This window comes from Mchenga conophoros, linkage group LG6 (assembly GCF_057382185.1).
Source record: "Mchenga conophoros isolate Kocher_MC1m ecotype Shallow Benthic linkage group LG6, M_conophoros_male_GT1.1, whole genome shotgun sequence".
In the NCBI taxonomy this organism is placed as follows: domain Eukaryota; kingdom Metazoa; phylum Chordata; class Actinopteri; order Cichliformes; family Cichlidae; genus Mchenga; species Mchenga conophoros.
The window spans coordinates 25,281,560-25,308,206 of record NC_140531.1 but is presented as its reverse complement, the minus strand read 5'-3'; the positions used below and the strand labels follow the sequence as shown (position 1 = coordinate 25,308,206).

Genomic DNA, 26,647 nt, shown 5'->3' with positions numbered 1-26,647 from the left:
TTAAATCTCGTGCGAATACCAGCCCCTCAGTCATTTCCCCATCACAACAGGCATCTACAGGTACTTTGTTCAGGCTGCAGTTGCATATGTGAAACCCACAAAACCGGACAGAAGTAAGGTGAAGCATAAAAGATGAAAAGGGAATGCATCAAAATGACATTGCACCTCCAATGAAATGAGAAGAGGTATGTTAATCATTAAGTAAAAATTTCAGGTGAACAAAGTAACGATGCCAAAATATTATTTTATCAGCAAACGCCGCTTGATATTTTCAAACATTGCTGTCAGGTTGGATTGGAGATTAATTTTAATTGTTTTCTTCTTCATATTACCTGACTTTACAAGCCATGTCTGGCTTGTAAAGCTATAAACATGACTGTGGTAGAACAGTTCTAAGCAATACAGTCAAGAGGACATACAGAGTTGGAACTGAAAAGCTTATTTCTGCATTCTTTGTATCAAAAAGTCAATTTCCAAAGAGATGTAAAGAAGTTTAATTTTGCCCTCATAACCCACACATGCTTTATGCAAAAGCCCTCCTAAAGTAAGAAATAACAGATGCACTTTAGATTTGTCTACGGCCTTGGCACCGCAGTCCATACAGACGGCCAAGGTGATCTCCCACACTGAAGCATTCAATTATGTCTGGCTAAACGGCTCTTGCCTGGCGTCTAGAATGACCAGCAGATTAAATAATAGGACTATCAGAGCCCTCTCTGGAGCAGATGGAAACACAACCTGATACCTGCTTAATGCCCCACCACGCACGCACAGCACATACACGCAGGCATCAAAAAAGACTCTGCAGCAGTGTGTGTTTTCACTCGTCTCTCATTCATTCAAGACTTGTCTGCATGTTCCGTGTTTTTATTTGATATAACCGCACACCTGCTTGAAAATACAGCGCCCCTTATTTAATGGATTTGTCAGCGTAAAGAATAGTGATTTAAAAAACGACCGAGTGCAAAAGGAGATGAGTTGTGTTTTTGGATCTGATAAACAATGGGTCAGTCAGGGTAACAGTGTCCCCGCGAAAATACACAGTATCTGAAATCAAAGTCATTAGCGAGCTCAGCTAACAGAGGGAGGGATGGAGAGAGGGAGGTGATGCACTGGAGAAAAAGACAGCGAAGGAGAGAGAGAGAGAGCTTTTGACAGTACATTAGCATCTGCTGTGTACTGACTGAAGAGTTCAGGCTGGATCAGGTAGCTGTGTGATACACTACCTTGCTCGCGTGTGTGCTTAGCCATGGGAAAAGTCCAACAGGGGAAAAATGTGATGTATAAAAAAAGTGAAACCTTTCACATAACCTTCACACGGAATGGATCAAATATTTATAAAATCAATTCTTTTTTAAAAGTCATAATATTGCTTGTAACTTAGAAGAAGGCACTCCTGACATTTGGGCTGGAGTTTCAGTCGTCAACATTCACACTGGCGCGTTTGACACCGCAAATCAATGCTGCCAGCGGCATTGTCGTGAAAGATGCATTTTGTTAGACAATAAGTGATGAAATATCTGCAAAGTGTTGTAAATCAAGATGGCTCAACAGAGGAGGGGCTTTTATGATAGATACACTATATGATAGTGTAATGAAATTTGTTCTGAAATGAATACCAGCTGCATTTTTAATATGTCATCATTTATAAGCAGGCTTGGCTTTTGTGCGCTCAGATAACTATAACGTCAAGGGATCCACTCGAGCAGATCTCCCCTGATGCCGAGCGCGCTGGTGGCGGTGCTGTCTGTTGAGTGTAACCACCTGAACCCTTGCAGTCACCTGTAAGGCCAGGTGTTGCTTATCACAGGCCAGCCGCCACGGAAAGGAAATGAGCCGATCGACTTTAAAGCGCAGGCATACTTTTCCTGAGCGCTGCCAATCGAGTAGAGTAGGTGCGTTTCCCTCTGCATAGATATAGTAAACAATTCTCAAAGTGGGTTGTAAAACAGGTAATTTAATTATGTGCGGTTCAGTTTTCAGGGAAATTTTGCTCCTCCATCTCGCCTCCTTTTATTTAATTTTTTTTCCCCAAGGATTTTTTTTGGCTTGCGCTACCCCTCAAAACTCCTCATCTCTCTCCACTGCACTGTAGGTTTTTGGCTGTTGTCCAAAGCTACAATCAAGTGCTGTCTCTTTCTCTCTCCGACTCTCTGTGGTACGAGTGTGTGGCAGTCGTGTGCCAAACTAGCCAGCTAGCTTTGGCAGTAATTAGCCACCTGTGTATACTTGCTCATCGCACTGCAGGCAGACTATAAATATCCATACATTAACACACCGCTGTACAAAGTACTTCTCCAAGGCAACTCTGGTGCGTGGACAGATTCAATCTCAGCAAATGTGTGTTGCTGAAGAGCAGACACATGATACGTATTGTTTCATTCATGTTCGTCCGTTAAAAAAGCCAGGAACACTTAGGATTATGTCTATCCGTTTCCTCATCTTTATGTGGTATACCCTGGCTCTCCTGGCTGCTGTTATGAAGCAATTAGCCTACTCCCACATTTAGTGTATTAATCAGAAAAGCCAGTGATATGTTATGCAATACCCATGCAGTCTATTTTAGACAATAGAACTTGGCTCAATAGGAAAGCTAATTAAAAGATAAAATCACCTTCTTGTCTGTCCAATTAAAGACTTCTGTCAGATTGGACCCTTGGAATAACTTCATCACAGTGACATGAGAAGCCCTGTTTGTGTGCGTCTGTGTGTGCTTCCTTGTGTGGGTGTGTGTGTATATGTGCATGTTTTTTTTTTTTGGGGGGGGGGGGGGGGGGTGCTTGTTCGTTTGTGTCTCTCTCTGTACATGCATGTACAGTATATGCGTGTGTGTGTGTATGTTTATGTGGGCACATATGCAGGCATTTTTTTTGTTTCCCAGAGAGAGCAAGGGAAGATGGGAAAGGAACCAATGAGACAGAAGGAGAGACGGCAGAGCGACAGCTGAAACAGAGATAGAGAGAGAAATAGGTTAGACGAGGCCAGCAGACAGGGAACAGAAAGAATGAATTAACTGATAAAAGACACAGGGTGAGAGGTGGACAGGGTTTGGTTTGGGGGAAGTAGGAGAGATACAGAGGAGGTAGTGGGAGAGAATGAACGAGGCGAGTGGGAGGGGTGAAAGAACAGGATGAAATAATGCAATAGAATAGCGGGTGAGGATGAGAGGACAGGAGAAAAAGAATAGAATAATGAAAAAGAGAAAGAAAGTAGAAAACGTCTGCGCCCATAAACGACCTTGGGCTTTAGCCGGCTGAGCTTATTGGAGATCAGAGATGATAGTGGTAAGGCTGCTGTCGCCACTCGTTGTCTGTAGAAACACGCACACGGGCATGTCGGCGCCCCCCCACGCATACACACACATTACACACACTTGTGAGCACACACTGTCTTCCCTCCTAGACGAATACCTACTTAATAAACCATACATTTTCAATAAAAATGCTAATTATCTTTACACAGCAGCACAGTTAGGTTAACACAGCTTCTGTGTGTGTGTGTGTGTGTGTGTGTGTGTGTGTGTGTGTGTGTGTGTGTGTGTGTGTGTGTGTGTGTGTGCGCGGTGGGTGTAGGAGAAATAAAAACAGAAAACAGAGAAATGAACTAAAACGAAAGGCATGCAAGGTATGGGTGTAACGTTGTTTGTATAATTACAGATTTTTTCAGACCATTTTACTGAAGATATTAATGAATAATTACATGATTTTTATTAAATCAAACTAGTCAGGCGACACATCCTCACAACACACCGTTGCAGTTTGCATTATTGCTAATATTCATTCAAAGCCATGCTAGGAATAAATTAGTTGTTGTTTTTTCACAGTAGCTGCATAGCTAAATATTCAATAGTGCAGTCCTAGTGGTTTTTGCAAATGATCAGTCAAAGATACTGGATAGATAAAAATACGCCGCTACCTCTGCAGAATTCAATTATGAATAACACAGTGTGAGAGAAGATGCTTTCTTGTTGACGTTTTCTTGGAAACAAGGACGCGTTTCTGGCAAGTTGTCATAAGTCCATATTTTTCCCTCCTCTTTCTCTTTTAGCTACACTCAGCAGTTTAATTAGCAGTAGCACAAAAGACTTTTCATCTCTTGCATCATCTTGCATGCTCGAGCTGCCCTTGAGAAAACCTTGAGGTTTCAATAAATATCCGACCACCCTATATTCGCTCTGTCAGACCGTCTGCACTGGAGAGGAAAAAAAAAATCAATGACTGTTATGACAAACTTTCATTTCTTACCCTTGTCCTCAAGATTAAAAGAGAGATACCGCAGAACAACTCCGCAATGAGCTCACCAACAGAGATATCCATTAATCTGGTGAAACACAAGCAGCAGTACAAATTGAATGACATTTGTCTGACATTTTGTGTGCCATTTGGTTTACTTGTTGCTGCCACACTTTTTCATTTGAAATCTATTAGTTGCTGGCAACCTTGAACTCTGTGTGTTTTCCTCTGTGTCTGCGAGGCTCCGTAAGAGCCTGAGGTAATGTGAAGGCCTCATTGTTTGGTGTCATTAATCCTCGTCTTCTCCACCGCGATGCCTTTCTTTGTGTTATTTATATGTACGGATGCCGGTGTGAGTGAGTGTGTGTAATATCCGTCGTGCACACCCCTCTGCCTAGACAGACTATCTGCTTTCTTTCCAAGATTTTCTCACAAGGGAACTGTTTTCTTGTGACGAACCTTTTTATATCTTACCTCGCAGGGACACACACACACACACACACACACGTGCACACACGGATGTACACACTTGTTTTAGGTTTAACATGATCTTCTTTCGGAGATTGCTTATTTATCGGGAGTTGTGCTAAGCTGCGCCAGTTACCATGCATTTTTCATGAGCTTAGGATTTAATGGTTGCCTGTGTATGAAGGTGTGTGTGTGTTCTGTGTGCCACATGTGTTTGTGTATGCCTTGTGGTTGGGGATAAGTTTGGGGTTTAATGTAGTAAAGAATTAAAACATGCAGCATGCAGTATGTAGTGCATCTGTGATATATGTAAACATGTGAGGTCCTGGAAGTTCTTCCAAATGTTTTTCCTTTGAAGACTCTGCCTTCCTCTCCTCTCCCCTACCCACACCCACACATACACCCACACACACACCTTTCTCATGGGACTAGTTCCATTCAGCAGGTCTCTAAGTCTTGAAAGACACAAGGGCACTGCCTGCAGGATTACGTTTCTGCCGTGTTCACATTCCACTCAGTCCCTCTGGGACCAAGGTGGAATAGAATTCATATGTTTAAGAGGTTCCAGGCAATTGTGCACATTTCATTGCCGGGCAACATGAACAATCCTCGCAGATTTTTAAGGATAATGCTTTGAATGTAATAGACTGGGAACCGGTGTTGGGATTGAAGCAAGCCAGCTCTTTTAGTATGCTTTAGTATGCTCCTGCTTGCCCAAGAGATGCCTTCACTCTCATCACTCACACAAGATGACATGACATACACCAAGCATTAGCTCACCCACCGTGCACCAGAAAGCATTTTAATGTGGCAGTTTTGGCTGGTCCACTGAAAAACAATCCCAGTAATCAAATAAATTTTCTGGTTTTCATTGCGCCGCCGCTATTAGCATACATTAAAGAGCTCATTATCTCAGGTCATTTTGCATTGCTCTGTTTTGTCCTGCACCGGGTTGAGGACCACCGCGGACAGCGTGAACATGTGTGCTTCAGCGTGTTGTGCCATGCTCCTGTGTGTTTCCTCTCATTTTGTCTTCCCTCCCTCGTTCTGTGTCTGCCTTACATGTGCATCTCTGTCTGCCCACATGCGCGTGTGCAACATATGTGAGTTGAATACTGTCAAATAGCTTCCCCATTGCAGTGCAGTCTCCTCAGACGCTTATGTAATGTTATTACCAATCACACATGGAGAGCATCCTGGCACTCTCACAAGGTTAGAATGAAATATGAGGCCGATTATGGAGATCTGAGATTGTATTATCATGATTTCCTTATTATTGCATCATTAATCTATTTTTGTCTCTTGTCTCTATCTCTTTCTTTCTCGCTCTTGTGCTTTCTTTTTTTCTTCAAATCTTTTGCCTATGGCTGGTGCAGAAGTAGAACAAAAAGGTAAGTCTGTGAAGCAAGCACGCCCACATTCGCACATGCTCAAAATCCGGGATTGGGCGTCACTTTTTGATGCCAGCGCTTGAAGCGTTTTGTACCTTGTGGCAGCATGACATCTCTTTCATTGTCACTGCTGCTATATTAAGACAGCTTGATCTCAGCATATAGAAGCAATTTAGAACTACTGGTTCTCATTAGACACACTCCGCTCACGTTATTCCACGGTATGTGTAGAATGCTTCTTAACCAACTCTCCAATGGGCCGAGCACGTTTTTGTGACGAGCCAATGATCAGAGAGTTACGTGGACGTTTAATATTTAAAATGCTTCCCTCATGAAATGAAAACAGATAGCCAGTGAAAATTCAATCAATAGTCAGAGCCTCATGCGTGGGATCTGGAATTATATTATTTGAGAGAATGGGAAAGCCACAGTGCACATCTGGCAACTCTATGTGGATCTGCTCTGTACACACACACACACACACACACACACATATGCATATATATATATATATATATATATATATATATGTATATATATATATATATATATATATATATATATGCATGCTTATGTGACAACATTCCAGTTGAATTACAAAGGTTCCAATGACTCTTGTCGCACTGGCTTCCCAGAATTTACTACTTCTCCCACATCCCTCATAAAACATGACCCCAGTATTCCAAGAGGAGAATAGTGAGCGTGGAGTGGGAAAAGAATTATTGTAACAACTGCAAAAACAGCAGACAATAAAAGATGTGTTTGGTTCTACAGTTGGTTGTTCCTGACAGAAATAGAAAGGGAGAGAAAGGAAGAAAGAGCTGTGAGACTAATGAGGAGCTGAGGAGGGAGGGAGAAATGGGAATAGAGGGAAAGGGTGGAAGTAGAACAAAATGTGCCATTTTCTCTTCATCTTTTCGCTGTGAGAGTATCGTATTATCTGTTGAATAGAAGGCATACTGTTGCTGTGCTTAACAATGACAGTGACTATACAACATCCAAATCACAACACAGTAAGCCTATCATGTCATCATCACTCACCGGTGGTTAAGTTAAAATACTCTGTTATGTTTTTTTAGAAACACGTATGAATGGAGGCAAACATTTCAAAAGCTCTGTCAGGAACTCTACTGAGAACAGTTGACATTTTACATCAGCCGTGTAATTTAAACTTATCTAATGTGAAAATGTTTTCTTTTGTTCCTCAGTGTTTCTGTGCCCCGGCATTCTTCGGGGAGTTTACCAAAGCGAACATCTCTTTGAATCGGACCATCAGTCTGGTGCTTGGTGCAAAGACCCGCTGCAGGCCTCTGACAAGATCTACTACATGCCCTGGACACCATACCGCACGGACACGCTGACTGAGTATTCATCGAAGGAGGACTTCATCGCAGGCCGTCCCACCACCACATACAAACTGCCGCATCGCGTGGACGGCACTGGCTTTGTCGTCTATGACGGTGCGCTGTTCTTCAACAAGGAGCGGACCCGCAACATCGTAAAGTTTGACTTGCGCACGCGCATCAAGAGCGGTGAGGCGATTATTGCCAGCGCCAACTACCACGACACGTCGCCCTACCGCTGGGGGGGCAAGTCGGACATTGACCTGGCGGTGGATGAGAACGGTCTGTGGGTGATCTACGCAACGGAGCAGAACAATGGGCGCATCGTGGTGAGCCAGCTCAATCCCTACACCCTGCGCATCGAAGGCTCCTGGGACACGAGCTACGACAAGCGCTCTGCCTCCAATGCGTTCATGATCTGCGGAGTCCTTTATGTTGTCAAAACCGTCTATGAAGATGATGACAACGAAGGCACGGGGAACAAGATTGACTACATGTACAACACTGATAAGGGGAAAGAAATGACGGTTAACATACCCTTCCCTAATTCCTACCAGTACATAGCTGCAGTGGATTACAACCCTAGAGACAACCTGCTGTATGTGTGGAATAACTACCACGTGGTCAAGTACTCGCTCGACTTCGGCAACAATGGTAGGTCCAAGCCAAAGTCTAAGATTCCCTTCTCTACCTCTTTCTCATCACTCCACCTCGTTTTTTCATCTTCCCTTAATGATTTCCAATTTCACGTTACTATATGTGTGAGCCAGAAGAAAATTATGGCGGTTAGAAAATGTCTTTGGTACTGAAAGTGATGACTAGCCCGTGATGTGATTTCTTTTAAATCTTCGAGTGAACTACCTTGGCTTTTTTAATGCTAACATTAAAGAAAATAAAACAGTTTTCTTGTGACATAAGGAATACTTATAGGCAGTAATCTGCCTCCAATAATTAATTGTTCAAAATAACTTGAAGAGGAAGAAAAAGGAAAGCACCATCTGTGCTGTCATGATTCTCAATTACGACTATTCCTCCACCACCCCACTTGTGATATCTGCATGTTTTCAGAAGTCAAAAAAGAAAAACGTTTACAGCTGGTCCTACATATACCACTGCCACTGAAGTTGTGGATGTCAGATGGCAGTAGATTCCTCTACGCGTAAATGAAAAAGATATCATAAAGGCTACCTTGATCTCTACCTTTAGAAGAATACTATCTCCAATGATGTAATGCCGTAAATGCCTTGTGGCTCTTAATGTACCACTTGCCAGCTTTCTCTTTAGTTTCCCCAGCTGCTTAACAAATCATAATGCATTCCTCTTGAGTGGAGCCAGGAGTATGTGGAAGACGGGAGAACTGATGGTGCTTTCACATCCATATAAGATGACAATCTGAACACACTTTAAGCCGTTACATGCACTTTTTTGTTTGCTTTTTATCCATTCATATGTATCTGCTCCCAAATGTTCTCACCATGCAAACTGACTAAAATCTGCAATTTCCCTGTGTCAGTGCTAAAGCGCAAAGCTAACTATTACTTTTAAAAGACAAAAGCAGTTTAAATTTTAATAGATATATGTCTTGAGAGACAGGTTGTTTGTATTACAGCAGCAGATGATTACAGCCTGACACCGGAGTACACAAAAGGACACTTTTTCCAGCCAGTGCAGCTTTTAAATTCTTTGGGCACCGCAAACCTGGTTCATTTTTGTGTTTTTTTTCCTGTCAGAAATAACAGATGCAATCAAAATTCTTTACATGATTAAGCGTAGGGGGTGGGGTCATACATGGATCAGGTCAAATAAAGGTCAAAGTATTTCGATACAGGGTCATAAATCCAGCTGATAAGGTGACTCATTAGGGTTAACAATGAGTCACCTTAAATAGAATTGCTGTATCTGTTTAAAAGCACTAGGAATTCTGTCTATCTAACCGAGGGTGACTCATATAACTCTGGTGTGAGGTTAGAGTACACCCTCCCCTCTTCCTTCCCTCTGGATGGAAGGGCTTAGGCCCCTGGAGCCTGAAGGGCTATTTGCCCAGCGTAATTGCCTTTCAGCACCTTTCTATGGAGTGGTCAAGGCAGTCTGGCTGCATGTCTTATTAAATGATGTCTGAATTAACGCATGCTCTTACAAGCAGTTAGGAGGCACAGTACAAGAAATTATAGAGAGAGGCAGCATTAAACTTGGTTTCTACTGATCAGTGTGCTGTATGTGGAAGGGGGCCATGGTGTAAAAATATGCTTATGTGTATGTTTAGACATGCATAATAATATCCATACCCATGTGCTAATGTACTTACAGTACGGGTTTATTTCTCTATTCATGAGCGTGCATTCGTGTTTATTGGTGAGTGTGAACACTCTCATAATAGAGCTCGGGGTGTCTCAGGAGGCTCTAAAGAGGAGATCAATGGAGATTCAATGTGAAGAATGACCTCCAGTGCACAGCAACAAGCCAGACTGCTGACCAGCGGGGGATAAATACATACAATCAATGCTGCTCCGCACTTTTACTTTCCTCCTCGCTTCACTCCGTCACTCAGTGAAGACAAGAAATAATTTAACTGGCTTAACTGCACGAGTCTCTCATTCTTCTTAAAGTGAGGCAATAGCTCATTAAATTTTTATTTTGTTGCATTTTGGCACAGTGTTTTGCCCTTCCTGCCTTCCAAAACTAGAGAAGGTATTCGACCATTTTATTCACTAACTAAATGCATTCAGCATATACTGCTGTGAGTATGATCACATGTCTCTTAGTCAGTCCAGGAAACAGACCAAAGAAAAAGAGCCATTCTGAGGGTTTCCACTCATTACTGATGTGGCTTAATGCGCGCCTTGTTTTTGTTTCGGCTCATATGGACTTCTTAAGATATAAAATGAGGCAGGAAATGGGCCATGCTCGGAGAGAAGGATGAGGTAGGCCACTGAGAGCTGAGTGTAATTGGGGTACAACGCAGAGAGAACCAATTACTTTGTTGTGTCCGGATGACAAAAGGCAAATGGTTTAAAAGAATTCAGTCTGAAGTGCTTGCACTGTTTGCTTTTGGAACACACATTTCAATGTGAACAACAGGGCAGGGACGGTATGCTGAAAGACTGAACTCGTGTAAAAGTACTCTTATTTAAAGCAAAAATGGAAAAGATAAACAGACTTGTATTAGGCCGTGGTTAAAAAATATATATATATATTATAATCATATTATTTTAGCATGCTGAATTAGGCTACTGCGCAGTCAGAGGTCATTGTACACTAGTAAAACAACCTAGCAGCTAAACATGCAGTGTGGATTTTTTTTTGCTCCCTCCACTGGCAGGGAGAACAATTGCAGAAACACTGATGACGTATAAATGACGTCAGTCACGAATAAGAAAAAGACAGCTGTGTTTTCAGACGATGGAGCGGTTGTTGATGTTCTCCTCCAGTGATTGATTGCTGTTATATTCACCTGTTTGGACAAAGCAACAGCAAAGACACGTCTTTAGCCTATTTTTCTTTCAGCCTCGCCGTTTCACTACACCCTAAAGACAAAAGAAGCATGAACTCTGACAAATATATTTGGTCAAAAGCCACAGAAAGCTAGTGAGGAGGTTGTGTTGAAGTCAACATCAGCCACGTATGCTAGTTAGATGCTAGCTTTTGTTAGCTATGCAGCAGTTTGAGTGTGTTTGATTTGATTCACTGGGAAGGATCACAGGGCGGTACAAGAGAAAGATTTATATTATGTGAAATATAATCCCCATATATAACCATGTTTGATTTTATTTATTTATTTATTTGCATTTGGAAAGATTGCCGTTCAACACAGCTTCCATCACCAGTAATGTCCACAACGAACACGTGAACAATGACACAATGGATATCAGACCTAAACATTTTTGAGTACCTAAATTAATATTTTCTCTATCATATATACATACCATGTCTTAATTCGAGTCATATGTTAGAAAATTATCACAATATGCAGAAGTCTGAAATGTTTGAGGTATTTAAAGGTCATGTTTATTTACCCCGGTGCTGAAAATGTCAGGCCTAGTTTCATATATCGCATTGACGGATTTAAAGGGGATCGCAGGGGAGAAACAAATAAAGCAGGTTTAGTTCAGCATGGGCTAACATATGATGTGCAGGTTTTCTCTGTCGCGTCATTGATGTAACACGGAGCAGAAATTTTTCTTTTTGAAATGCATATTTTATTTCTCCCTTGGTACCTAACGAGAAAGTAAACTGTGCCCTCTGCATTTATTGTTAATGTTTGGACTTCTCTCTGTTAAATCGACATTCTTCCTCTCCCTGCCTCTTACACAAACACATGCCCTCACAATGACAGGACTCTTAACATTTCCTCCATCCTGCTCATACGTCTTTCTCTTTCACTCAGTGTTTTTTTCCTCTGTTTTTCACTCTGTCTTCCTTATCTAGCGCCTAATCTGTCCTCCTTTTCTGCTCCCAACCGGTTCCCACATCACACAGCGCTATTTCATTGAGAGTCCTTTAGATCTATATATTATAGAGTCCTACTGAATGCCTATGTAAAGTCAAAGTCACTTGTCTCTGCATCACCCTTTTCTCCTCCCTCACAATCCCCAAACGTTCTCTCATTCTCTACTGTTTATGGAGTTGTTTCATCACGTCTTCTTACATGCATATTATAGAGACTTGCCCTATGCAAGCGGCATGGCTCCGATGAAACATTTGAATAATTTATCACCTCCAGTCTGCCTTGCCACACTTTAAAAAGTTTTCCCAACAAAGTCACAAAATTATTCATGTTATCTGTATCTACGGGGTAGGAGGGAAAAACATGGCTAAAACTAAGAAGCACTGCCTTCTCTGTCTTTGTTTTACTTGTCTTCACTCTCTTCTCATTTTGTCTTGTGCAGGGGTTTTTTTTCCACCTTACTGCACTCTCACAAGTGCTATATATACTCTTTCTAGTGCTAACTCGCAGCTCTTTAGGATTGTGATCTACCCGAGGTCCTAATTTCATGTCTGACAGTCTGATTGCATATTCTATGGGATAGATGCAACACACTGAAATCGGTTTTAAAAAAAAGAAACATTGCGCGAAACTTTCTGGAGTAATCCTGGTGGATTGTTTTTTTTCTGGCAACTGGAGAGCAGTGCTCCAGAAAAAAAAAAGTTAATTAGAAGACAAAAAGACAGCATATTGTTTGACAGTTACTTCCAAGTGTTTTAGTAATAAAAATACAATTCTCACATTGGCACGTTGCTTTTAAGCAATAGATAAGTAGAAAATAAAATAAAATGTGTGGTTTAACCATTAGGCAACACAATATACACCGGAGAGTCAAAATGATCTGTCCTTGAGAGTAATTAAACACTACTTCTGTTATATAAAGATGACCTTGCTTTCAATACTGTCAGGTTAACAAGATGTAAAGGTTGACCTTTGAACTCTTAATGGCTGAAATTGCATAGTTACATTTCCTAAGGAAGTCCACCTCTTTCCTCTTGTTTCCTTTCCTTTTCTCTCCTCTCCTCTCCTCTCCTCTCCTCTCCTCTCCTCTCCTCTCCTCTCCTCCCCTTCCTTCTTCCTCTTCCCTCCTCTCCTTTTCTCCTTGACACCAGATTGCAATCAAGCAGCAGTGCTTAGCAGTGCAGGAAATGTTGGAAGCCAGCTTAAGGGGAGAAAGAAAAATACTTAGCGGTTGAAGTGGAGACCATCTTCCACCAGGTCACTGATTAGACTAACCCTCAGAACATTTTTGGCCTGTCAAAGCAAGCTGTTTGTGTGTGTGTGTGTGTGAGAAAGAGTCTGTTAGGTCCTTTAGTTATTCACATCACATGATAACACAGCTCTGCAAAAGTGAAGGGAGGTTACTTAGTTTGTTTTATGATTGTTTAGAAAGGGACAACTTTATAATTTAATATCTTTTGAGCCCATCTTTGTAGAAAGATTTGTAAAAGTAATTTACAACGCAGCTTTCAAGTGAAAAGTCCTAGCATCTAAGCATTTTCAGGTATATGTCATTTTTACTGAATATAACTGTTACTTATGTCTACGTAGTTTTAGATAGTACATTGTAAACCGATCATTTCTACGCTCTCTTCATAACACCGTTCTTGTACACCAATATCAAATGCTTTATTAGATAGTAACTTTGAGGAATTTGTCCACTCTTGTCTTCTACACCTGCATCTTTCACCGGCTCCTCAATCGCTGCCTATCTCCCTCACTCCCAAAAACATTACAGCACAGCCATCTCAGCAGAGACTGAGCTCTGCTTCAGAGAGTCTGCTGCACCTGTTCCTTGCCTGGAGTGTGTCCTTATCGATTGGATAGCCTCTGCCAGGCCCTCTGCGTGCATTTGGCCTCAGCACTGCTTTCCTCCTGCCAAAGAGCAGATGCCAAATTAAGCAGGCCTAGCTTGGACAATAGAGTGGAAGGGAAATCCACAGCCCAGCAGAAAGTAAACAGAAACAATAGCAGTTATCGGAGCATGTCCCCATATGTGCATTAGGATTTTACTTTTGACATTTTGACATTAAATGTGCAGGTCAAAAAACGGAGTACTGAGACTGGTTGCCGTGTACCATCCTTTAGAAAGACTGGTCCCCCTCCCGACCCCACTGCTGGCCTGCTTTCACACTGGCCTCGAAGATCTAGGCCCAAATCTCCATCAGCTTGGCTCAGCGTATGGATTCCTGTCTTGTGCTTGTTTTCTCTCTCTTTCACAAACACAAATGCAGGGCTGAAAAAAAATACGCTTTTAGAGTACAAGTTTCACGACCTTATGTGCTTTTTGTGCTCATATTTGTAGTTAACAACAATACAGCCATATCGAGGAAGCATTGTAGATCCATGTTTGGGCTTGGATAGCGATCACGCTACATGCATTTCATACCCAACATGCCCAGTTGAACTGTGCCTGGGTTCACCTTTGCAAGCCAACCAGGGTTGCCCTTAATTTTGAAAGATATGGGGCAAAGCAAACAACTCCCATTCAAATATATTCATTGTATTTTACTAGATGCCTTATAGATAAATTTTCATCGCAGTGCTCATATAACTGACATAAGTTTATAGCCTGCCTGGAAAAGGAGCAATTGAGGCTCTAAAGGAATGTGCTGATGAATCTTTATATTTTAAAACTTAAAAAAAAGAGTTAAAAAAGACAATTTGGTCTGTCCCGTTAGCTTTTTGCTTTGAACAAGGGAGCTTCCTCTGATTAAGAAAGAAGCATGTAATTGGAAAACTTGCTGCAGGTGCCTTAGAGCTCAGCAGAGGGATGGCATGATTATGCAACTGGAAAGCCAACAGGGCTGAGCAGGGATGTGTCTGCATGTGAAGCATTAGCTGTAGATCGTGGTGCGGGTCCCTGGCAGCCATTTTGAGTGAAGCTCTATTAGTGGGGGTTGTTTTTGTGTATGTGTGGTTTTTTTCGTTTTTAATCTTGAAAGTATCGCTACTTTGAAGTGCTCCATTCTGTCTTATCAGCAGACTTGAGCCACTCGCCACAAGCTCTGGTTTTATGTGTGTGTGTGCTCTTCAGCCATAGGGGTGGCATGTTATCGTTGTATGCAGTTCCATTTAGCGCGTGTGCTACCATCAAACCTAGAAAGCGTTTGGGCCCCCAGTCAGATTCATTTTGCCTTTACCCCTCTAGATTCATCCTTCCCCACTGCTCAGAATAGTGTTTGCATGTGTGAGGGCACGGATGCAGTAGATTTTCACTAAATCGTCTCACATTCTCGATAATGTAATAGACACTTCATTCAAGTTCTGCAAAACTTCTCCCTTAATTCAAGTCCCTCTTTGCTTCCGTTTCACTCTGCCTCTCCTTCTTGCCGCCTGTCTGCCATTTTTTTTCTGACAGTGTGGGAAACTTGCCAGGGGAAGTTCGTTTTCCCTCTCCTCTCTCCTCCCTGCCTTCTACCTTTTGTGTTGTGGATTTACGATCCCTCTGTTTACCAAGTGAGAAGTCAACAAGAGCATTCTCTGCAACAGAGCAGAGGCAGCGACAGGCAGTCTTACCCACACAGAAAAACATCACGGCACACACAAACACACTCGCAAACACAAACACAGTGCCTGTCTGCATGTCAGATGATCATGTGCTAGCATCCCAGGCTGACTGACAGCATCTCTGTGGCCCCTCCAGTGTGGTGACAGATGACAACTTCAGGAACAAGTTTACTGCCACCCTGCCATTGTCTCTGTCTCACCTTCCCCTGGGCTTGCTACAGGTCAGAAAAACAAATAGAGTAGAATAGAATAGAATAGAATACCAAATGTTCTTCAGATGGAGTTTGGCAATTGACATGAAAGTGTAGATGCATTTCAGGCACTTCTGAGATTAAGTGTTTATTCTTGTCCGAGGAAGCAACAGAGAGCACAACTACGAGCCCACTGGGTCCATTAGTAACTGATCTGTTGCTTTCAGTTATATTACGCGAGCTTCCTCATCAGATGGAGTTTGCACAGTAGAATTGAATGAGATTAGAGCTCGGCAATTATTTGATCTTATTCATCAGTGCAACTGTAATCGCATTGTTGCACAAATATGTATTATTTGAATGACTGATTAAATAGAAAGTTAATTCAATTTAAAAAAGGAGCGATTGCAGACCAGGCTTCAGCAAATTGGTCAGTTTAAGACGCTGAAGAAAATCTTGTTTCTTTTGCACAATGGCCATTTTTCATCTCCTGGTAAGCAAAGGCAGGTAAGGTAGTGACTCAGGTTTGCCCTAAAAATATATATGTGTTAAAATATGTCACCCACAAGCATGTGCAAGGCTTAGATACGTGCAAAATCCTTAAGTGACGAGCTTGTACTAAATTTGTCAGCGTGTTTTTGTGGCACCAGTTTTGGCAAAGAGCATAGTGTTTAGGTTAGCTGACATCATGAAGTTGTCACGGCACATTTCCTCAAGGTTCCCTCTGTTTCGATGCGGGGAGATATGTCAGTCCCCACAACTGCAACCTCTAGCCTTCTTTCTTCATAAATGTTTCATGGACCTGTTATGTCATGCTCCTATAGTTCCCTACGGTCTCTTACACAGCATCCTGAGTGATGGCGGTGATGAATTCATAGCATTAGAATGTCGTTTTTAGCCAAAATGCTGCAAAACAACAAGGAAAAGGAGGAGAAAACTAAAAAAATAAGAAAACATAGTGCAGTGCACATTTAAAGTAGTGCTGAGAAAGGCTACAAGATGTCTCAGATAGTGGAAGAAAGTTATGAGTGAGAGATAAGATCGGGTGAAAAATGTTAAAAGAACAGCTGAGGAAGGAAGGAAGGAAGAAAGGAAGGAAGGAAGAGAGATAGAGAGCGATGTGCTGTGGCCCCTTACCTATGATGCTTGCAGACTTTTGTGTTACCTCACCCGGAGCTGCCAGCCAGTGTGTTTGCTGCCCTGTACTGGAATGACAGCAGACATCAACCTCAGTCACGCACACGCACACATGCACACATGCACACACACCATTACTCTTCTATTGTTGTGGCAGAGGCCCTAATGGAGCTTCCCGTTTGAGTCCAGATAGGCACACACACATACTCTGTCTCTGCTTCATAAGTACACACACTCATACAAACACACGCAGATTGACAGCTAGTCCCTAGGCCACTGCCGCCACGCATGATTGATGGCAATGTTCCGTGGAGAATGCATGAGGCAGGGCGGCAGTGATTCAGGAACGGGGAGCAGCACAGTTTAGGTACGGAAACACTCCATTGAGTTGTGAAGGAACAGAACAGAACGTACAGGAGGAGCGGGATGTAAGATGGCTGTCAGTCAAGCAGACAGACAGAAAGGGAGGAAGACAGAATGATGGAGAGAAGCACAGCCCGGTGTCTTTTAATTAAAGTGAGAAAGAAAAAAAATCCACAGGAAGGGACAACTTTAGTTCACAGGAAACAATGTAAACACCCACTCCATTCAACAACAACCCACACACTCGCACTTTATTCTCCACTCACATCTACCCAACAAACCCCCCTACCCAAAAACAAGGAACAAATTAAAATAGACAACATTTATTAAAACAATGCAAAAAGTAAAGCTAATTTTTTCCACAGTCCATTTATAACTTAATGGGTTGTTTCACTTGTTATTACGTCTATCGCGTAGGTTCACTGTCTAATTCAAATCAGTGGAAAATTAATATGAAATTAAAATCAGTAAGAGCTAAACAGCTGCCACACACACACACGTGTGGAGTTATATTTAGGCTCATGTCAGACTTGCACGTCTTCAGTGAAACATCTGCAACCCTACAGTGTCAGTGACCACCGTGTAATACGTATTATGACCTAAGGCAAACCAATGAGAAACACAAGTCTCCTGAAAATTTTGAAATCAATCATTTTAGCACGAAGGCAGTTTTTAAGCTTATTGTTATTATTTTTTAAACGGAAAATTTTTAAAGAACCCTGTTAACCAGAAATCAGAAATACGAAATGTTTGAAGGCACGTGCAGCTCAGTCTTCTCTAAACAGCTTTTTGGTTATCATTGCTTTGTGTGTTAAAAAAAAAAAAGTCTACAAGCTGACTATTAGAAAATACATATTTGTGTGGAAGAAAGTAGCATAACGTGAAATTGAAGAGTTCATATTTGAGTTGCCTTGTGATCTGTGCTGTGTGTGTTTGCGTGTCACACACTGTGGGATTTGAATAGCAGGGTGAAGCCAGAACACATTTTTAGAATCTTCTATTGATTTTTGTTTAGTAACTAAGTTGTAGCTGAATCTAAAAATACCAGGTGCAAAAGTGCAATATTATTAAATTATTACAGTGTAGTTTGGAGACAAGGCAACTCACATAATGTGGAATATGTAAACTTAATAGACAGATGTCTGTAATTACAATCTTCTAAAAAGTGCTCTTGTGTATATTTTACATATACAAATATGCTCAGCTGTATAGTAAATGTGCGGCGGATGAGACTAATCTGTGCTTTTGTAAAAGGCAAGTAACAATTAAGCTTTAGAGACTAGTCTCCTCCAGTGTACGGTATTTAACTGTAAATCAAATTTAAAAATTGTTCATTTCTTCATATCGTTTTTTAATCGTGCAAGACTGATCTTGCAAAGAGAGTGAGACAGACTGGTACAGCCTCTGCATCCACAATGGCACAGACACTTCACCAACATACTGTACGCTTCCCATCATCTCATTCATTCATTCTTTATTTCTGTCCCCTAAACAGGGTCAATGTGAATAATTGAACCTCTTTACAATTAAATATTGACAATAGAAGAGTGTGCCGTATGCATTTAAGTGGCCTTCCTACCTCTTGTGATGTCATAGTGCTATGAATCATGCATGCCACTGAAAGAATGTTTTTTCTGCCAGGTTAAGCAGCAAGAACCATTAGTTTCCCCAAAGGAAACACAGATGCAGGGAAAAACCAATCACTGGTCTTGCTTTGAGCTGGAGAGTTGCAGTTTATACACTGAAACTTTTTCACAAACCCAACTTTGCCACACACGTTCAAGTTTGTTCTGTTATAAGTGTTGTTGGCTGAACTGTTTAGAAACATGTCCTGCAATTGATGGTAATAAATAGGACTCGATAGTAGGAAACAACCCCACAAAGATCTGGCGCATGACCGCACTGACAAGGATGAAACACTAACATTGGGAAGTCATCAGAAACATGAGCTACTCCCTGTCAAAGCTATTTGGCACCGTGTAAACAAATCCCTGCAATGTGTTTGTGTCCGTTGCTACATTATTTATGCTTATTTGATTGCTCGAATCATTTGGTGCTAATGCGGATGGGTCTTTTAACACTGTACATCTTATGTTTTTTATCCCATGGATGAACCTTGAAGGCGTAAGCCCTAGCCTCCAGGGCTCACAAAACCACCTGTAATCTAATACTGTGGGGATCCACAAATGTGCACAGCACATATTTTTCCTTCTGGCTTTTCGTTGAAGAACTCATGCTTTGTGTGTTTTTGTGAATTTAACCAGTCTCCTCTCTCCTAGACTTTCGCCCACCTCCCATAATCCCCCCAAACCGAGGAGGGGGACCAATTGGTGGGGGAGGTTCCTCTTCATCTACCAGCCGTGCCGCCACCACCACACGGTCTCCCCCCTCCTACACCACTCCAAGGCCTCTACTGACTACATCCCCTGGTCAGCGGTATCGAACAACCACCACTGTCCGCCAGCCCATTCTGGTTCCTCCTGGAGGTTCATCGTCTGACAGCAATCAGATTCCTGACACCAATCAGAAAGTTGGGGGTCGATCCCCTCCAGTGCAAGTCCCTCCAGCACCCCCACAGCCCCCAATCCTCCCTCCTCAAGACTTCTGTAATCCAGTAGTGACAGCCGACATATCGTGGCCTCGCACACAGCAGGGCCAGACGGCCAAACAGCCGTGCCCTGTAGGGACACTGGGTAAGGAGGCCAAATAGTTTCTATCGCATAAACAGTTATACATGGTAACAGTGTGTGTGATAATCTATATATTACTTTTTTTTGTTTTTTCTCCTACCAAGTAATTATTGGAAAAATGATATAACACTCACACACATACACAACACTTTGTCAGGACAAATATTCGTGTTTGGGTCAGTTAATACACACATCAGTAATGATTCACCAATTACACACACACAGGCAAACACAAAATGCTTAGCGAACCCTAAGGAGCTCAAGAGTCTTCCTTTCTCCTTGTGAATGTCAGCGCTGTCATATTATCTCCCCTTTGCTTATCTTGCAGGCGTGGCTACATACATGTGCGTAGCTCATTTGGGCCACTGGGATACCCAAGGCCCTGACCTCAGCAATTGCACGTCACCTTGGGTCAACCACATCATGCAGAAAGTAAGTCTGAAAGCTACCCCCAGACCTCGTGGCTCCTATCAAGCCCCAGTTTAAGCTTAGCGCATGATGAACATAGTTCTGGAGCAATTTTTCTCACGCATGAAGGGGCACTGGTCACAGGGAAAGATTTAGGCCATGTATCCATCCTCATTTGTTAACCCTAACTCGTGTTAGAGATTTGAGGGATATGCCATAGCTGTAGGAAAGAGGAAATGTTCAATAGCATCCCTAATTCACAGTGGGCTCTTATCTTAAAAGGGTAGCAGACCTCATGATAGGCTTATTTACATACAGTGCATCGTTTTTTTATGGAAAATGCGTTTGGTACTTACTTATACTTTTGCTGCCCCATTTTTTATGACAAAACAGAGAAAATCTGAGGTGCTAAAACAGGAGTTCTCTCTATAACATAATGCTTAGCTTAGTATATGCTTAGTATATTGCAAATGTATTATTTTTTCTATTCCTTGTGTCTTTTTCAACTTCCACTCTTTTGCACATACATCTCTTCCCTGCCGATCCGTCCTCCCCCCTCCTGTTACTTCTCCATCCGTTGTTGCCTTTTCCTCTGTCTCACTGTGTACTTGTAATGCCCTCACAAACTTTTTCTACTTTCTCAAACTTTCCCTTTACTTCTCACCTTTTTGTTTTATTTGTTTTTTTTTCTTTACTGCCATCCATCTCTTCTTGCACATTGTGACTTTCCCATACCCTGTCATCCACTCTGACATGCAGCTTCGGTCGGGCGAGACGGCAGCAATTGTAGCCAGGGAACTGGCAGAGCAGACCAAAGGACTTCTGCATCCTGGCGATGTGCCATCTACAGTGCGGGCCATGGTCCAACTAGTCGAACTGCTGGACGTCCAACTCAGAAATCTCACCCCTGGGGGCAAGGACAGTGCTGCCCGCAGCCTCACCAAGGTACTGTCTTGAGAAATAAGAGGTAAATGTAGGGCGAGTGAGTGAGTAAAATCGACGTTTTCTTGCAAGCGTTAGGATAGAGGGGTTTTGCAGTTTAAAGGCAAGTAAATTAAGAGAAAGAGAATTGAGAGCGAGGGAGACAGAGAGAGGGGAGCAGATAGAGGGAGTCTTTGATGTTAACAGTAAGATGAAAAGCAACAGTTGTTAGTATTTTTGCCTTACGCTCATTCTCAGGGGTTAGGAAAGTCTCTCCGTGCAGAGTTTGATGAAGAGCCATACATAAAGCTGTAGATTTCAAAATGATAAATAGCTGCTTTTAGACAGTATTTTATCTTCTTCTGTGTGTGGCTCTTTGTAACAAGTTTTTCTCGACATTATGGCTGATAGATAACTGCTTTTAGTCTTTGGCATAGTTCCTGAACTCTTTTCAGAGCAAGACCCAAATTTAATAAAAGTCCATCTCAGGCCACGAGGAGTTATTCTCATTAAAACATACGGACATGTTTTACGCCGTAGCTCGTTGTTCTAATGAACTTCAGGCTTTGAGCTATAACTCCGAAGACGTTGTTGACAATTAGGCTCGAGCGCTCACTTTGGGATTACGTTAATGGAAACTCGATTCCAAGTATGCAAAGGATCTGTTTTGTTATGGCTGTAGATAAATTTAGTTCTGCGCCATGCAGGCATGTAGGCATTCAATTAAAGTGTGTTAAATCACGGGGGAATGGTTGACTGGCTGGCTTGGCTGGCTAATTGACTGATTGAGTGGATGCTGGACTGTTTCTTGATTGTCTCTGCTGAGGTCAACGGTGATAGGCGGGGTTTAGCCACCGGACTGACAGCTGCTGCCACCGCTTTGGCAGCCACTGCCTTTTTTATTTAGCTTTAGCATCCGAGTCCCTCTGTCGGTGTTGTCTTCCGCTTTTCCCCATTTACCTCTTATTGTCTCACTATCACACACTTTAAATCTCTTCTCCTTCCTCTAAGTAATTCATTAACATGTGGGAAGTCGATACATACTGCAGCAAGTGTAAGTGGAATCAATTAATCTGTGTTTTGCTGTTGACCAAATGGCCTGTTAACTGTTAGATATGTAGAGAGGAAAAAAGCCCTCCATTGAAAAGGAAAAGTGTTCCTCCTGATTTCAATAATGGACCAATTACATATAAATCTAACTGAGTAATACGCTAGCATATTATGCAAATATTTGTTTGGAAATCAAATATGACCAATGACGCACGAGTGGCACAGTAATTAATGCCATCAATTCACTTGACAGTAGATGCACAGAATGAGTGGGGGGGGAAATGGAGGAACAGAGGAAATTATTAAGCCAATCTGGAAGAAAAGAGGAGAAGAAGAATAGAGGGGAAAAAGCATGAAAGGCAATTAGAGTATAAGGAATGACAAAAGGAGGCGAATGAGGAGAATAACAATATATTTTAACCATCAAAGCCTTTTTCATGCAGTAGTAATGAAGTGGGTGTAACTGTCTTTGTGTGTCTGCGCGTGTGTATGATTGAGAGGTGTTATATCGCTAACAGCTGAATTGTTTGAATTTGCAGCTTCAGAAGAGAGAAAGGTCCTGCAGGTTTTTCGCACAGGTATTTCCGTTTCCCGGTATGGTTGATTACTTTGCCACACCACAGTCCCACGTGTTTTTCTTTTCTTTTTAACGCTCAGCATGTAATCTAGCAAGCAAGCTTTTGTGTTTGCGTGTGTACATGTGATCACACATTACAATGCTGCAGTGTAGAATTCGAATTCTACGCTGCAGCATTTGTCCAGTGGTTTGCAACCCAACCCTTTGAAGAGGGCGGCCATTTTAACAGGGGGGACTACCCACTTGTGTCTCCCGGTAAAGTTTTAGTCTCCTCAAAGGGTTTGCTGACATTCTTTTGTTTTCAGCTTTAATTTTTTTTTCTTGCAGTCAGAATCGATAGTACTGATAAGAGGCCATGATCAATATCAATAATAGCTCATCTATTTCGCAGTTCTGTCTGCAGAATTGTAAACAGGCCCGCCTGAAACCAAACGACTCGCTATCCATCTCCATTCAATGAAATGCCCTCTGTGTTGGTGCATCAGAAAGAAAGAACTGAGTATGATGGATATGCTGTTGCATATTTGTTGATCACGGCCTCGCTGCCTTAGAAATAATAGAGGCTTTATGTTTGTGGCTCAGTATTCATTTCATGTTTTCATTGCTGGTCTGCTTGTATTGATGTTTGTATGTGTTGACGCCATGGGCCGACACCGCTAACAAAACAATCTACCATCATTTAGGCATGTTTCTGGTCAGCTAAAATCACTTTTCAGAACATCAAAAGGACCCCACCTTCCTCATCAATGAGCTGTAGACTAGATAGACTGCAGTCTCGTTTTCTCTGTCGGCACCCCTGACAAACACACACACACACACACACACACACACACACACACACACACACACACACACACACACACACACACACCAGTGATGGGGTAGCTCTTTTTCTCCTGATGCAGGCTTTTTTCCCACTCTCCCCCTGAAAAGTCTTAACGTCAGCACCAGTCAGCAATGTCACATCACAGAACATGGTTTAGGACTATATGCAAGCTGACACACACAACTCACACACGCACGCACACACACGCAATATATAAATATATTTTCAACAATGATCTTGTGCTGTCACATCACAACCGTCAGACTTTTTGATGTGTCTCCTTAATCCAATGCAAGTGCCATGTTTCAGAGAGCGGCACCATTTAGACAACTTGTTACAGGTTAAAATCAAAACCACCACACACTTTGGGTTCTGCAGGGGGCTGGGAGTGATCGATTATATAATTAGCCTTAGTAATGTGAAACAAAATTATACCAACAGTCCCTTACTCTGCCAGATAGAAATGCGCGTGATTAGGGATGTGGTGTGGTGCTGCCCTCTTCTCGTTAATTATCTACAGCACTAATTGCCAAGTGAGGAGAGTGGGCAGGAGGTTTGGGTTCTTAATAGAGACAAAAAATAATTGAATTCTCTCTCTCCTTTTCTTTCTCTCTCTGTCGCTCTTTCTCCTCCGCTCTCACTCTCACACTCCATCTCTCCTCCTCTCTCACTTCGTTTGGGGAACTGGGGACTCGTTTCATGTATACTAAATTGGCAATTTATTCATGATGAAGTTGGTGGTGTGGAGAGGCTTTGATGCTTTAGGGTGGATTGATGGAGGGGGGTAGAGTCTGTAAGGTAGAAGGGAAATGAGAAACAGGGAAGGAGGGACCAGAAATTAAACAGAAAAAGAGAAGAGTTACAGAAACAGCAATGTGAGGAAAAGAGAAAAAAAAACAAACCCCAAACAATGAAGGGGGCAGTGAGAAGACAGCGATGCTCAATGACAATGTCTAATTTGCCCTCCATTTATGGATGGCAGGTCAGAACATGGCATGCTGTGAATTTAAAGCCTGATTTAGCTGCAAACTCATCCTGTCAGGGAAGACAAACTCAAACAACAACTGACAGATAAGCCTGCTTCTCTGATGAAAACATTTTCAAAACATGCACCTTCTCAGAGCTCATCCAAGCGAGTAAAAGGGGAAAAAGAAAAATTCCATTCTTTTCTCTAGTCTCACATCTTTCCGTGCTTCAAGACGTCCTAACTCTTTCAGGTTACAAGTTACCGTGCATGAGTGTGCACATACTGTACATCCACGTGCACGCGCTCGAGCGTGTGCTCGCGATCCCCTTGTGTAGCTCGGAGTAGGAGACCAACCCAGCTCTAGTCTGTCTTGCTGCTGCTGTTTACGCTGGATTACCCCAACGCTTCAAAGCATTTCGCTTCTGCCCCATTTACTGGTGTGTGCATGTGAGTACGTGCATGCGTGCTGTGTATATGTGTGCACGCATGCACTCGCCTACCCTGCAAATACGTGGCCTCACACACGCACACATTCACTCATACACACACAAACGAATGACACTCTTATCTGTCTCTGCAGAGTCTCTCCCCTCTTTGAAGACCCCTAAAAAAACCTGTCTCTATTTTAGCCCTCAAGTCCTTATACTTGTGCGGATAGAAATGTCACCAGAGCTTACAGGCGCGCACACGCACGCACACGCGCGCACCCAAGCATATATTCTATCTCTGACTTTCTGATGCTGAGATGTCTGGACCTCAAGGAAATCATACCCCTTCTTCTCCTTACCTATCTTTCTCCTCTTCAGATATAATCTCGGTGCCAGCGAATTAAATTAAATTTCATTGAAAAAAAAATTATATGAAATTGAAAATGCACGATAATCAAAAGTTCAATAAAAAGCAATGGAAAGTTTAATGAGAGTAGAAAAATGGGGTTATCTGAAACACATCAAAGTGAGCGGTTGGGAGAAGCACCAGTCGCGTGAATGAATGAAAAGCTGCGCCATTGCATTCATATCTGCCATGTCTACAGGACATCCTCTCCACTGAGCATCTCTCTTTGCCTGTTCGGCTACTGTACAGCAAGTGGAGCAGAATGATGCACTACAAGTCTTCTCTTAGCTACTTGTGCACACACTCAACTGAACACACAGCCATGAGAACACATACGTTACATGCAGCATGTATCTCAGTCCCTTTTAATATGTTTCTACACCATATATTTATGAGATATGCACATACACGTTCCCACACTCGATGCGACAATAAGGCAGCTGAAGAAGTTAAAAATCCTTTTCTCATAAAGCACAGATCACATAAAATTCTGATTGTAAACAAACTTCATTGCATGGTTTTGCTGCCGGGGCAGCACAGCAGTGTGGTGGTTAGCACTGTCACCTCACAGCAAGAATGTAATGGGTTTAAATCCAAGCTGGGGCCTTTCTGTGGGGACGGTATGTTTTCACCTGTGCCTCCATGGGTTCTCTCCAGCTATTCTGGCTTTCGTCCACAGTCCAATGATATCCTAAGGTTAATCTGTGATTCTAAATCGGTGTGAATGTGTGAATGTGAGTGTGACTGACTCCTCTGTGCTCGCCCTGCCTGTTCCGGGTGTACCCCGACTCTTACCCAACAACAGATGCGATAGAAAATAATACAAATAGGCAAAAGTAAATAGCAAAGTATAAAATCAATCACAGAAATAACTAACAAAGTTATTAACCTCCTAGGACCTGGCGTCCACATATGTGGACATCACATTTTGGATTGTCTAGACCAAAATACTACATTTTGCTCTGCAAGGGCCTGATGTCCACTTACGAGGACATTATGCTGGCACTGTTCTATCAAAATATAAAACGAATGTCCTCATATGTGGATCTCATTTTTCTCAGAGACAAAATCAGGTTAAAAAAAAAAAAATCTGGTAATTCTTTGTTTTTACATTCATCAGGTCCCAATCAGCCCAAATAGCAAAGAGAAATTGAAAATGCATGCCATGAAAGAGTTCGGGTCTCAGGAGGTTAAATAAGAAAATGGATGGATTGATGCATGAAATTTCAAATATCGTTTCTATGGATATGCTAAGG

General features: G+C 42.2%; 1 protein-coding gene across 1 annotated transcript in view; it reads left to right on the top strand.

Annotated features, from left to right (window-relative positions):
* adgrl3.1 (adhesion G protein-coupled receptor L3.1) overlaps positions 1-26,647 on the top strand; it is an 87,046-nt gene that overhangs the window by 25,184 nt on the left and 35,215 nt on the right. The window contains exons 4-9 of the mRNA XM_085277009.1: positions 6,077-6,091; positions 7,300-8,088; positions 19,398-19,811; positions 20,137-20,240; positions 20,976-21,161; positions 22,727-22,765. Coding sequence (XP_085133135.1) covers positions 6,077-6,091; positions 7,300-8,088; positions 19,398-19,811; positions 20,137-20,240; positions 20,976-21,161; positions 22,727-22,765 — 1,547 coding nt within the window. The remainder of the gene's footprint in view (positions 1-6,076; positions 6,092-7,299; positions 8,089-19,397; positions 19,812-20,136; positions 20,241-20,975; positions 21,162-22,726; positions 22,766-26,647) is intronic.